Source organism: Pelecanus crispus, chromosome 2 (assembly GCF_030463565.1).
Source record: "Pelecanus crispus isolate bPelCri1 chromosome 2, bPelCri1.pri, whole genome shotgun sequence".
Classification (NCBI taxonomy): Eukaryota; Metazoa; Chordata; class Aves; order Pelecaniformes; family Pelecanidae; genus Pelecanus; species Pelecanus crispus.
The window spans coordinates 81,999,882-82,014,868 of NC_134644.1; the positions used below are offsets into that span (position 1 = coordinate 81,999,882).

Below are 14,987 nucleotides of genomic sequence, written 5' to 3' on the forward strand. Positions count from 1 at the left end.
TCTTCCAGCCTCCAGAAGGGAAACATGGACACAGCCTGGACAACTACTGCTGCAGCTGTACTGCACCTTCAGATTAGACAGTCAAGAGTAGTTTGTCTGTTTGACCCTTTTATTGTCCTGCTCCTGTCTGCTCTTGCTCAGTTACCATTCACTCTTATTTCCTAGACTTTCTTGTCCAAAGGGCCCCAGGTAACTTATGGCACATAAGCTATGGTAATCATGAATGCAGAACATGAGGCTGCTGTGTGCATAATTATATGGCAAACAGCTAATGTATATTTTCCTTTTCATGGGTCATAAAGCACGTTACAAGCGTTAATTTGTTAAAGCCTATGCAGAATCCCTCTGAGGAAGATGTTACTTATGTTAAACCAGCAAATTATCAGTAGTGTCTCTCCATGTGTCAGCACCAAGTTTTATTTTTCTCCCACAGACTAAAAACCTTCCCAGGTTATGTTTAACTGTGATTTCCATGATTTACACTGCCCTTACAAAACATTTCTTCGTTTCTCAGAGCATGGAGAGAGCCCTGTCTTCCAGATCTGCATCTCAGATCATTAAAATTCACCAGACAGCAGCATGAGAGGAAGAAAACACATTTCTTGGAAGTTCATGGCTACAGTTTTCCATGTCAGTAACTTGAATAGGGTGCTTTAGACCATTTTCCTCCTATTCCTTGAGAATGAAATTACTTGATTTATCCTCATATAAAGGGCAGCCACCTTTATTATGCAAATAATTAACCCTCTTTAGAAATGTGTGTTTTCGTATCCTGTTCCTGCAGACACCGTGCATCCAAAATACTCTTTGGAGTCATTTGAGAACTTTGTGTGGGGACTTAGGGAAGGTTGTCCAGAGAGGTGGTGCAGTCTCCGTCCTTGGAGATATCGAAAAGCCGTCTGGACATGGTTCGGGGCAACCAGCTGTAGGTGGCCCTGCTTGAGCAGGGGAGGTGGACCGGATGACCTCCAGAGGTCCCTTCTGACCTCAACAGTACCGTGAGCTTTTATTTAAAAAATGAATGCAGAAAAAGTCCAGTAGAAATAGGGCCCAAATCCTCCCCTGTTGTATACATAATTACCATTGTAATCAACTCCCTTTCTAGAGGTGTCCATGAGGGCAAAATCCTGTCCTTTTCCCTGACTGAATATTCCTACTGTTATTACCATGAAAACCAATGTTACTAATAAAAACTCATACGAAAAGATCCAGGGCTCATGAAAGGAGTACATGTCACATCATTCTTCCAATTGGTAATATGACACTTTATATGTAGACGTACATCTAAATAAATAAATGAAGCCAAAGCTGCTTCTAGCATAAGCTTTTTATATAATGCAGAATAGCACAACGGCAGATCCAGTACACATCACTGGGGAGAAAGTGGTACAGTTATCAGTAAATAGGACTATTTGCTGTAAATAAGTATCTCCTACTTGGCAGTTGCTACAGGAAAGGGAATTATCATGGCCAGTATCCACTGCACAAAGGATTTGCCACAGCAACAGAACGCAGATAAGGAAAAGGTGTCTCTAAAGCACCTCACTGCTGACCAGGACCCAGCTGGCCAGGAATCAAAAAATACAGAGCAGGGGCTACTCTGTTTTTACAGGCAGTTACTGGAAATTGTTGTAGACTATTCTTCTCAGACATCAGCATACCAATTCTACTTTTGCAAGCCCAGGAAGGTGCTACATGGCTGGGCTGCCAAACTGTAAGGAATACAGAAGCATATGTGGGCACTGCAGAAACAAAACGCTATTCCTATCCAGTGAAGTAAAGGCAAAGTTTACTCCTATTCTGGGTTCAGATCAGTATTCGCAATTCAAGGAGCAGAGCATCCAATTGATGGGTTCTAAGCTAAACTGCTTGCAGTGATTACTTCGAAATGCAAACTAGCTGTCAAAGGATTAAGAATGCATTGGGAAAAAAATACTATTTCTGATTTTCATCCAGGTGTTTCTCACAATGTTAGAAAATGGCCTTGATTTTAAGGTGAGCAGAGTTTGCCAAAGAAAAGAATAGTATTGGTAGGATTGTGTCTAATAAAGAATAAGAAAGGGTGGTCAGCCATAAACACCTCTGTGAGAGGAAGAGACCTCCCCACAACGACAGCTCCTGTACCAGCTGCTGCTATGGTGCCTTCCTCATTGACTTCCACGTACGTCTTATGGACAACATTTGACAGCACCAAAGATTTTGAAAACGACATTGCAGAAAGATCAGCTTTTGAATCACTGAAGATGTCAGTCATCCCCAGCTCTTGTAATACCTCATTGAGCTTAAACATGCCTTCCAGCTTGAATCGGGGGAGGTATACCTCCACTGTTGTCTCAAACATGTGCTCTGAAGAGGCCCACAGCATTAAATTTTCATAGGTCATTGTGCTTTCAATCTAGAAGACGGGGGAAAAAAGAGCTTAAAATAGGTGGGCAGCTTTGAAAACTTCAGATCTTTACCCAGCCTTAATTCAGACAACCAACTTTCAGCCATAGTCCATAATATATACTGCCTTACCTGCTCCAGCCCACTGGTAGATCCATCAGCCATGTCACTTGGCAGCAGGATGATCATGCTCAGTGACTTCTGAGCGTAAGGGAGTTCAAGGACCTGAGCACTTATCTCCTCAATGTAGCCTAATTTAAACATGCCTTTCTGATACATCATCTGCACAGGTTTTTTCTCATTCTGTTTAAAAGAAAATTATACAGTCACTTAAGCAATAGAGCTCTTAAAATTTAAACTTATTATAGGTGTAATATCAGCAGTCAGGGTTTCAGCAGTAATTGTTTTACGCACATTTTTCTTTATTTTGTTGCATCTACAGTGACACACAAAACACCAGCTTTGCCATGCATAAATAAAGGGGATAATTCTCAGGAAAAAAAAAAAAAAAACCAACAATTTCCATGCAACTGATCAGATGGTGAAGTTGCTTAATAGTGTTACACTTCCAAACAGGCTGATGCTGGTTAGATTTGCAAGTCCTAACTTGGACTGGGATAAAGAAGAAATAGCACTGCAAGAATCAGGCTGTCATTTATCAGACTGATTGTTTAGACAGGAAGCCATAAACAGGTTAAGAGCAAAATCATAGCCTTTCTCAGGCATAGTCTTCTAGGTCTTGTTATCTTGAGGTTTTTTGTGATGGGGTTGTTTGAAAGCTGTGTAAAGATTCAAGTTCCCTTTTACAGTTAGCTAACTTCTTAGATAACTTCTAAAGCAGTGAAAGAAGAATTCTGGTAGATGATATATTTTCAGAAAAAAATCCTGCTAGTATGGATTAGCATATGAAGAAAAATCTATATAGCTTCTCCCTATCTCATAGTTTCTCCTACTGCAGCAGTGCACCAGATGTTCTCAGCTATAGACCATTGTCAATATCCATATTCAAAAATATATTTAAAGTCACAAATATAAGTACTCAATATAACAGTTTCTTACCGGTGTCTTAACAATGGAATGCAACATGATAACTAGAAATATATGTTTTTCTGACCTTTTTTTTTGATCTATGGGGAACACTCAAAAGAGACTTTTTCCCATACAAAGCTCTGCAAGTTATCAGACCTAAATCTGTTGGTTTTTTTTTTTCTTTTGTTATGGATAAGAACTAACAGAATATTGACAAAAGACATGGGAAGAAGACAAAACTGAATTAAATTAAAGTCTTTTCTGACAACAACTGTTAGGCTTAAATGGCACACACAATACTTGGAGGAATGTGCTTGTTAAAGAACTAACTTTGCAACCATATTGACAATACCTTAGTACCTTAGTTAAATAATGAAGGCTTTGGTGATACCCCTACGGCAGGACAAAAGGTCTAAAAATTAAAATACATTTAAAATAAACCCTCAAGTGTTGCAAATACTACAAATAAACCAAAATAGCATATAAGAAATTTTCCTTTTTCAAATTGCAACTGTATATTTGTAGTTTATTACTATCTGACCGAGTTTGTTTGGCCTGTTTGTTTTAATCTCTCAGATGCATAGCTAATGTTAAAATGTATTGAACATACAAACACCAGGTGCTTCTATGTTATGCTTGCTTCATTGCTCACAGTATCTAGGGTAAATAATGTTAAGATTTACAGAATGCAGATGTACCTGATTCAGTTTAAAATCTCTCTGTACTGTTTTTTGTTCCTCAAACTTGTGTTCCCAGGATGCTTTGAAGTAGATTACATTCACCAGCACCAGCACTGCATCTATGTTGATCACACCAGGAGCGAAGAGGTCCTTGATTTTACCTAAAGGCAATTTTGCAACACATGAGTATTTGCTAGTTGTCATTAAGACTCTGGACTGAGAATCAATTACTTGTCTGTGAACTGGGTTTTGGAGAAACTTAGAAATCCAATTCTTTGTTTATTCAAAGAACAAGGACAATATAGGCAAACAAACGGTAGATTCCTCTGCACTGTTACCAGCCAGGGAGGCCAGGGGGGATTGGGTTCACCAAATTAGCCAGCTGTTGGAGTCAGTGACGATACATATGTGCCAGGTGACATTAACCATAGGGAAGGAGGCAACACCATTAATCACATATTTCAATTTACATGAGGGCATCTTTCCCTTTGCACCAAGCGCAGCAGTTAACCAGCTGTGGAGCTTTTGACTTTCTACACAGAGGCTGTAGCAGGAGTTAGCAGGTCCATGGGCTTCATATGAGCACACAGAGCAATGATGGCTCCTAACCCTGTGCAAGGTGGCTCCTGAACCTTCAGCCCTCTTACTGGGAGCCAGCTGGGATTAACAGATCTTTCTCACACCAGTCACAGGCCACTCTGCCAGTACAAGGACAGTCTTGGTCAGGAGATGGGCAACTGAGAAATTACAGAAGCCTTCAAATCTATTTGCCTGTCCCCCCCGTAAGTTCTGGTTTATGTTCAGCCAGAAGATTTAGAAAATTGTCATCCTGCTGCTACTGCAGCTCTGGCAAAACTAAAGGAAAATGGCATATATCATATTTAGTCTAATCAGCAAGAGCCAATGGCCCCTGCTAGCCTGTTAAGCGCAAGAGCTGATTGATTGTCTCTTGTGATAGTGAGTCTCACTGGTGGTCATATCTCTTGTCTTTGTGGGCATCACTCTACATATAACCAGGTCCTCGGTCATTCTCCCTCCTCCCCCAGATTATCCACAGTCTCACCATGAAGCTCACAGCTTCCATCCCCTGCTGTCCTGTATCTGCATTTGCAGCTGTTCGCAGAAGCAATTTGTCTGGTCAAGCCTCATATATATACTGCAATTATCATGCCAGGCATAAGGGTGGGAATACAAAAGTATTTGTTGACAAACACATTTTTAATTCAGAAATAATTTAGCTGATAACTTACTCTAATATTTCATGAGTGGATGGGAAGACAAACCATCCTTAAACAGCATAAGACTGAACACCCAGAAACGTGAACAAGTCTTTGCTTTTCATACCCTGGAATTTCTTTTGTTGAAGCAGTGGAAGAAGGCAGTGATAGTATGGCTATGGTTTTGCTTTGTTTTACCTTGTGTCTCACTTTCAACCCAACTGTTAATTTTTATTCTGGTGGCTTCAAGAGCACCTTGAAAGTCCACTATTTCCAGCATTGCTCCATACAGTTCTTTAGCGCACATTAGAAATTGCTGTAAAGCAAAATAAAGATTATGAATTTGTCAAATCTGTTAAACATTTATTCCCTTCCGAAAGAAAACAAGGGTTCAGAACTATTTTAGAAATGGTAAGGGATCTGTTGACTCCATAAAGCAAAATTTCATTTTGGAAACATCAACTACCTTAAGCTTATTCAGAGAATCTTTGAAGAAGAGATAATTATTCTACTGCATAGGCAAAAAAAGTAAATAAGTAAAAAGAAAGCCACAAGAGTTTTCCCATGCAGAACTGCATACTTGAGGTCCAGATAAAAATAAAATATTAGAGAAGATGCAAGGTGTGTTGTTTATGCTTAAATCTCCAAATCATTCAACAGAAATAATTGACAGCAAAGCAAAGATGTGACTAGGAAGATACCCATACTAGGTAATCTAGAGACCACTCTGTCATTCAGTAAGAAAGGAGTAAGAAGTTCAGCCCAGCAGCTCTACGCATGATACTATATAACATCTCAGGTGATAAGCCCTCTCCAAGCTTACTGCTGCCCCAGTCGTGCCACTTGCAAGCCCAGAAGCAGCTTACAGACAGCTCAAATAGACCATTTTTGGCTGTAGTCACACCTCTGGCTGAGTGTAGACATATGCCAAAAGTGAACAGACTCCTGCGTTATTTTCGCTCTATAGCCATTGATATCCACAGGGTGGAGGTTTTTTAAGCAAATGAATTGAAGCTGACACTCTTGTCTCTTTTCCACCAGGCCCAGGAGATACAGCTCTAAGAAGCACATCAAGGGCTCCAAAATAGACACGAGGAGGGCAACAGCGATGCTCACAGATACAGGGAAGCTTGAGGTCAGGGCCACAGGAGTTAGCAGACAAAGGTACACTACCTGCCGGAACTCAAATCCTTGTTGTAGAAAGAGATTGTTGGCCAGGGTTAAAACATAGCTTTCACCAAGGTTTTGTAGTTGTAAAAGCAGTGCCTGGAATGCTTTATGGTTAAGGTCCCCATCCTTGTTACACTAGAAATATTAAAAACACAACAATTATAACCATTCCTCCACATAGCTTTGGTTGTTAATTTGCATCCTAATTAGATTACATTATAGGGCTAATTCCTGTTGTACTGATTTTTTAAATCCAGCCTGATCCTCCTTCAGATGAGATCACTGAAAGCTTTGGCATTGACTTGATGGAAGACTTGGCCCTTAATAAGGTAACACCTTGTACCAGGCATTTCCTAGAGGATTAGGCAGGCTTTGTGTGTGTGATCTTGACTCCCTCCAGTGGTAGAATCTAGTGCTTTGTAACTGGTAACCTACCCTACGGTGAAGAAAAGGCTCCTGTGCTCCCCACCCAAGGACGTACCTGTGAGAGGGATGACTGTCTTTCCTGGCTTCGTTCTGGCTCCATTTCTGGGGCTGCACTCTCAAGGTCAGATCCAAGGCTCATTCTTCCTGCAGCTTTCCTGACATGGAGCACCTACAGTTGAAGATGCCAAATTACGGCAATTGTAACTGGGATAAGAGCATTTTCCTTGTTTAACAGATTTGTTATGCTGTCCTGGATAAATGGTGTAGATTTATGAAAGCTATTTTCTCAGCTTCAGTCAGGCTGAAATGAGAGACTTTAAATTGTTCATATATTCATGTTCAAATTCACATTTCTATACTAGCAAGCCAAGAAGAACTTGCACTTAATACCTCAAAACATTACTCTCTACTACCTCAAAATGTTTATATTTGATTTGTATTTTCATTGCTACAGTTACCTTAAATTTCAAAACAAAAAGTTGCCTCAGGCAAAGATGTAAAAATAATTTTCTTTGAAAACATCAAAACTCGCTTTTTGCAATCGTTCTCAATCTTTGCATCAGCTTAGGAAATATATCAAAACCACAGTGCTCTTAATGGAAACCAGTTCTTGTTGCTAGTGTGCAATGATCTCACTGAAAAATTTCCAGCAGCTTCTCCACTATAATAATGTCGCATCATACATAGACTTAATCTTTTTTTATTGAGGATACTGGATCCCCATTGCTTTCCTAAAGTAGGCAAGAGTCCCTGTGTATTGGGCTTATGTGGCAAGGTTATGATAGCTAGGGGGCTGCAGGGGCGGCCTCTGTGCGAAGAGATCGACCCCCATGTCAAACAGAGCTGGTTCCAGCCGGCTCCAAAACGAGCTGAGTCTGTTTTGCTGTGACAGTAATTGGTGAGTGATCTCCCTGTCCTTATCTCATCCCACAGGCTTTTTCATCTTGTTTTCCCTCCCTGTCCTTGCTGAAGAGGGGGAGTGACAGAGCGGCTGGGTGGGCACCTGGCAGCCACCAGCCAAGGTCAACCCACCACACCCTGGGAACCTCATGAGGAGGGTTCACGTCTCCCTTGGCTGCGGGTGACCCAGCAGTCAGACTGTGCACATGGCAGCGTTAGGACATGATGGATGAAGATCTACCAGTACAGAGACAGCTACTGACAAGAACCTCTGCCTTAGGATTATCGGTCTTTTACCGCTCCTGGGCACAAACAAGAAAAGAGAAGAAAGATTGTAGAAAGCAGAACTCGCACTGCGGGGATTAAAGGCACAGCGATCGGAGGGGTGGCTTTCTTCACCCCCAGCCCCCCCACCTGGGTCCCTGTGAGCTTTGCAGGTGAGACATTTTGACTCTTGAATGTCATAAGTGGTAAGTGAGCTAATGCTTCCAGCCACCCAGGCACAATCAGTTCAGGTTTCTGCAACTCTCCCCGCTACCCACCCAGACTCACACTTTCAGGATTCTCATAGCAACCATGAGAGGAAGTGCCTGCCTGTAATTTTGAAACAAAGTCCGATATTCTGGCAGCAGTCTGGGGGAAAGCCAGAGTCCCCCACTGTGGTGTATTGCATCCTCTCATTCAGCTCTTGCTCCGTGCTCCCAAGCCTGCATGGGGGCATGGTGCGACTCACACAAACAGGTGGCAAGGATCGTAGCGCACCAAGCACAACTGTGAAGGCAGCACCTGTGCTTGTGTTCGTGCTTGTTTCCTACAAGACCCTCGCACACCTGTTCCGATGGGATGTCCAACATTTCCATTAAGGGAACAGCAAGCAATGTGGAAGCATCTCAGCATGTTTCATTAATACTTACTTCCTCTATCTGAGCAGCAGTGTTGTTTTTTGCACCTAGATGGAGCAGGGCCAGGGTAACAGAGATGCTTGTTGGAGAGAAGACGATGTTTGTGTCCGCTGCATTTTCATTGAGCTTATTGTAGAGATCAAGGCAAAACTCAGTAATTGGTTTAGAAATGGAGCCCATCATGGAGCAGCTGCTGACTGGGAGCACAAAAGAAAGAAGAAATTTAATGCAGCTTGCTGTCTAGCTAGATCACACTGTGAAGCATCTGTCTGCCCTGAGATTGTCCCATAGCTGGTTGCTAAATAATAGAAGTTTGCTAAATTCTGAGAGTTTGAAACAGCTAACCTTGCACACATCTGTCAGTCTATGCTACACAGCAGGAGCAAGGACACCGCAGGTCTGGAAAAGGGACCCATGCTCACAACATATGTGAATTCCTCAGAAAGAACCATTTTTCTGTCCTGCCCCATGGTGTATCTTATTTCAGGTCATGGTATTGAAATCAGTCAGCTGTAGATTAACATTTTCCTTCTCCAAACTGGTTTGATGTATACAGTTAGATCAACTCTTTACTCTTGTAACAACATAGGATTAGTGACAGAAACTTGCATACAACCATGCCTGGTAACCAGAGCTGTGGTATGAGGGTTTCAAACAACAGGTTTACAAAAATAAAATCACTATTAATTAAATGTTTTCATATATGAAAAAGGGTCATTAACAGCTATGGAGACTGAAGTATGTATGGAAACATGAACAGTTGGAAACACTCTTTTTCCCTCCCCATGAGTTTTCCAGGAACCACAAAATCAGGCAGGATACACAATTAAAATTTCCAAAGCAATAGCTCAACAGCCCTGAAAAGAAGTCTGTAAGTTCCTGCTCAATGATATGACAAGATCTGTGTCACTCTTTTCTTTTGTACTAGAAACATAACAGTCTGATACCTCTCCCATGGGTCATTTACATTAAATACACCCTGCTAAGAACAAGTTGGGACCAAGTTCCAGTTTGGTCCTTGCAAGCCAGAGGCCATCTGAAAAAAAGGGGGTTAGAAACTCCTTTCCTGTCCCTAAGGAGAAGAATTGTGAAGCTGTGGTGTGGACACCAGTGGAATCACACAAGCTTTTCTGGAATCATTATACCCAAAAAACCCCAAATCACTTTCAGTGCCAAACAAATAATATTTTGGACAGTGCATCAGAAGAATGTGTGAAAAGCAAAGCATGCGCTCCTGCCTGCTTGCAGACATAGAGATGAGTAGCTGTGGCCTGTGTTCCAGAAAGATACTTTATTTAGGGGACAATACACAGCCACAGTATGGAGAGAAGGCCCTCATGTCTCCCACAGCACAGATCTGGCTGGCTCCAGCTTTCAGCATGCATGGAGACAAGCATGGGTCAGGTCCATTGCAAGCTGCCAGAGCTCCTCTGCATTGAAAAGATGGGTGAGTGCACAGCTGGGTGGCTGCTCCCACTGCCCCCAGAAAGCCATGGCACAGCAGGGGCTCTTTCTCAGCCCTGTGCCCCCCGGCTGCTGCAGCCCGCAAGGCCAAGTTACCTGAGGAGCTCCAGCCTGTGTCACCAGAAGGCTAAGGGTGGGAAAAGGCTGGTACAAAGCTGAAGTTCAGGATTTTTCATCAGCAGAGGCCTTGTATGGCCTGTCCTCGGCTGTCAGTGTCCAGCAGCCACTTTGAGACGAGTCTAGACACTTCTTGGGAAGGGGCTGCCTGTTGTTGGGGACCCCCATCCCCTCCCAGCCAATGCTCCCCTGCCATCCCGTTCACCCACTGAGGTCCCAGCTCTTCTGCCACAGCCACAGCTCACACACACACACAGAGCCTGCCCTTCACAGAGCTTTCTTTACTCCAAGAACTACTCAAAATGTCTTGTGTTGTCCTCAAGGATGCAGAGCACATGCTGCCTCTTGCTCAGCCGTGAACCAGACACAAACCTTGCCTGAGAAGCTGGGACTCAGGTGCCAGAAGTTACCAGGACGTAGGGAGTTGATGTGGCTCAGCTGAGATGCAGCATTTGTCTGTGCAAACTGTCTTAGCCCGCAGCAAGTGCCAGACAATGGGAATGAACTCAGCCCACAGGAAAACAGACGTAGCCTCAGATAGATTGCTGCAGTGGCTTGGAAGAGCTGAAAAGTCAAGTTGCTGAATAGCTGAAGGTGCCAGGTGTGGCAAATGCAGACGTTTCTTGCCTTTTGACTAGTTTGAAAAGCACAGCAATAGTCAGTGCTTCATGATGTTTCTGACTGATGCTCTGTGGAAAGAACCTGCGATGCTGAAAGAAAATGTTCATGTTTGTTTCATACTGAGATGTTTGTTTTACCCTGGAGTCCAGAAGTTCTTCACATAAAGACCTAATACAGATGGGCAAAACAGAGGAGAAATACCCCAAAGATTCTCTGACCAAACAAATTAAAGATGGGTTATATATCATTAATTCTGAAAACAGCTGTTGCAGCTCTGCTGTTTGTGTCTTTGTATTTTTGTGTCTTTCATTTTCCTTTTAATAACACAGTCATCTTACCACAAGAAAAAGACATTGCACTAAATAATCATTTCTCTTTTCTTCCATCTTCATTACCTACCATCCAGAACCACCTGGAAAACAAAACTCAGCACTTCTTTAGCGCTGAAGTTTGTATTGCTCCACACCTCTTGAAAGATCTGAAATGGAGCTGTGAAATTGTTCATGGCAAAGGTAGGTCACAAGGCATATTGTAGGTGTGCCCAGACCTCAGAACGAGTCAAGGAGAAAAAAAGAGTTAATAAACTTCCTCAGCAGGAAGGAAGCACCTCCACCCCACCCTGCAGGGAGAGGACGCGGAGGGAGAGCCCAGGAGCTGGGAACAGGTTTTAAAAGCCAGTGCCTGGCATACGGAGGTGGCCACTCCTTTAGACAAAGCAGCAGGCTGTCCTCAGGGTGATGTCCAGGTGCAAACACTGCAGCCAACTCCGTGGTTTTGTGAGTGGGAACTACTTAGAGAGCTGCCCTGGAAACCCAAAGCAAGGGAGGGGAGGTGTGGGCTGGTGGAGGAACTTTCTTACTGCAGAATGAAAGGATTTAGTGAACTTTCTTAATCTAAGTTGGGGCGGGCACAAGTGTACGAATGATTCCACACCATAAAGCCATGTGTGTAATCTGTGCAATCATTCAATATGTGAGAGTTTTGGAGTTACTGCGAGGACAGTGGAGTTTGGAGAACACTTACATGGTGGACAACAAATGGTAACGTTACTTTTAAAAGATCTTGGAGTGGTAAGGAGAGAAGATATAAGATCAAAAGAGGTGTTCCAGTAAGACCACAGCTGCCATTCTGCACTAGCCAAAGCATCTGCACTCAACATTAGCAATAGTGCAGAGACAGCAAGCAGGGTTGCGGCTTTACAGCTGATGAAGGGAGATGATTTGCATGATGGTTTAGCAGCTTTTGACATAGTCTGGCAGATGGAAATTGCTAGCGCTGTTATATGTGACCAAGAAGCTACCCAGGAAAAGAGCTTCCTTCAGAAGAAACCACTGTATACCAGAGACCTTGTAAAGATGACAAACTTCTTCCATGGCTGTGTGAAATGAAGAACACTCCCTTTCTATAACTATTCATGATCTATTCTCTCCTTACAGTTTGTTTTCAGCTAAGGGTAGATGAAATCAAGACAAAAACTCTCAAGGAATAAAAGGTGTGCTCAAAGCTATCATAATTAATAGGTGTATTAGATTATATTATGCAGTCAACAGGAGAAGGCAGTAAATAAGGTGGGGAGGCTAAGAGAGCTGTAGCCTTGTTTTTAAGGTAATTCTATATTTAATACAAGGTAAAGCAAGAAGGAACCTGTTTTCCCTGATGCCACATGATAATTCCCATTGCATATTTTACTTATTCAATCTGCCTCCCATTAAGGTGCTTTAATGCACATTCATTTCTCATACACAAAGGAAAACAGAATTGGCAGAAATGACATGTCTATCCTAGAAAAGGAGCACATGCCAGATAATACTGTCTCCTCACATGAAAAATCTATTATTGGTAGAAGTGACTTTCTTATTTTTCATGTTCATTCATACAAAAAGACATTTCCAAGTGTTTCTGTGTTGTTTTGGATGGAAAGGGACAAACAGCACATAAGAAAAATGAAATTTCCTACAACACAGAAATTCTAATCATCCCTATGTGACACAAAACATTTCCAAAGTAGCATGCTTTAAATTAAAAATGATTACATTTCAGTACAAAATAACTGTTCAAGGGAAATGTTATCAAGATCATTTTCTAAACAACTTTGCTTCTCAGGCTGCTACTTTTATGCCAAAAAGGGCTTTTTCTGACCGCTTTTATTATTTTGCATCTGTACCTCCAGGATGCATCTTTCCTACCTCTTTCTAGGCCAATTATGCCTGCATAAACAGACGTGGATGTACATTGACCTGTTACAGGCTGTACAGTGGTGAGTTATTTGCCATGCCTGTGTGCATCTTTATAGGCTTCTCAGCAAGCTTCTAAACATCGTTGCCAAACCCAAGAAATAATATGTTGATAGCAAAGACTAGCCATCCCCACTAACAAAACAACATCTGAATATCTCTCCACCCTTCCTATTTTTAGATAGTTTCTTATGTTTAAACATAAACAATCCCCCCCGGCAGCGGGGATCAGGGTACAGAGGAAACACTTAAGCACCCAGTCAAAGAACTGCATGCCCTCTCTCGTGAACATTTCAAAGCTGTTTCTTGTGCCATGGAAACCTGTGTAAAGAAGGGAAATTAACCTGTATCTCCCACTTTGTGGGTGACTTTGCCCAGGTCATCAGCACCATCACTTCATGTGAAGCCCATTTCTACCAGAGTAGGTAGAGGTGCTCTGAAAGAACCTGCCCTTCACCCCTTCCAGAGACATAGGCAGAAAAGCATCTGCTTTCTGGTATAAGCTACTGAGCTGCTCAGTCCTGCAGCAATTAGAGCTTTCTGGATGGGCAGAGAGGTCCTGGGGAAATTTCAGATTCAAAAGTCTGTAAAATTTAGGCAAGAATCTTTAGATTCATAGCTTTGGACATGTGTTCCTAAATTCCCCAACTATGTCCCACTGAAGACCAGCTCCCTTTGTGTGAGGTCTTGAGCCACCTGAATTTTAGCAGTGTGTTTTGCTGCCTGCAGCCTGTAAAGGTATCTCCCCCTCTGTCCCATCTGTAAACATGATGTTTACTTTACCAACCTGTAGACTACTTTGGATCTGCAAAAAAAAATCAAAGTTATTTTTGAAAACAAAAAAAAAAAAAATAAAGAATTGTTTACCTTCTTGCCCAAAGAGGTTAAATGAAGAGCACAACAGCTGAGATCTGGAGCACGTTCTTGTGAATACTGAATTACAAAAATCTCCCACTCTCTTGTGGGAAAATTCAGCCTCTAACCAATTGTTGATGATAGCAGCATGTTGCAATTTAATGCAAATGCCATCAACATGAAGTTTCCCGCAAAGACCGGTAAACCTGTATCTAGCAATATGCTAATAGTGTTTCTCTCAAAGTTGCCCAACAAGTTTGACCGGCAATATCAGCTGGCAATACCTCCTGATTGCAATGCCCAGTCACCCTCAGCTGGAAAACTGGGCATTAACCCTGGAGATCCATGACTGTACTGCTGTGCATAGTCCCTTACGAATTTGGTGGAGTCTGGCCTGGGCACAGGGGTGTGCAGGGTGCATGCCAGGATTCAGAGAAGCCTTGTTTGGAGCTGAGCTTGCTCGCAGAGATAGAGCAAATGAATGGGAAATGCATGAGCTTTATGTTGCCTAAAGCCATCTCTCTCAGGTAAGGAGTCAGCTTTATGCGTATGGAAGGAGCTTAATTAGAGAGGGGAAGTTACTTGAACTGTAACAGGAATCCCCAGCCAGGGGGTATTCTTTTAAATCGTTGGAGTTAAGAATAAAAGGAGGCCAGGAGTGGTTGATCACATAGGTTATGTCTCCAGCATACAGTGAGATGGAAGTCAAGAGATGAGAAGCATGGAGCTGCACCAGCACAGTGTTTGATATCCCCTAATCAGCACCACTGAGCTCTGGTGCAACACTGGTTTACAGCAGCTGGATTCAGGGGTCAAAATTAAGTCCTCTAAGGTTGTATGTGGCTTTGCAACCCCCCAAATTTTCTGTCTTTCCTTTCTCATCTCTTCTTCCTACAAAGCATAAAACCGGCTTTGGATTCATAGGATATTTGAGGGAACAGACATGATGAGGGAAGAAAGAAGGAAAGAGGAAGAAGGTCTCCCAGC

General features: G+C 42.5%; 1 protein-coding gene across 1 annotated transcript; it reads right to left on the bottom strand.

The window, feature by feature from the left end:
• Positions 1–1,990: 1,990 nt before the first annotated feature.
• LOC104036856 (serpin B12) lies at positions 1,991–13,144 on the bottom strand. Its single transcript, XM_009490608.2, has 8 exons — positions 13,098–13,144; positions 8,722–8,902; positions 6,963–7,076; positions 6,485–6,616; positions 5,510–5,627; positions 4,113–4,255; positions 2,518–2,688; positions 1,991–2,395 (listed from the first exon to the last, which is right to left on the bottom strand). Exons 1-8 carry the CDS (start codon positions 13,142–13,144, stop codon positions 1,991–1,993), a joined length of 1,311 nt encoding a protein of 436 aa, XP_009488883.2.
• Positions 13,145–14,987: the final 1,843 nt, after the last annotated feature.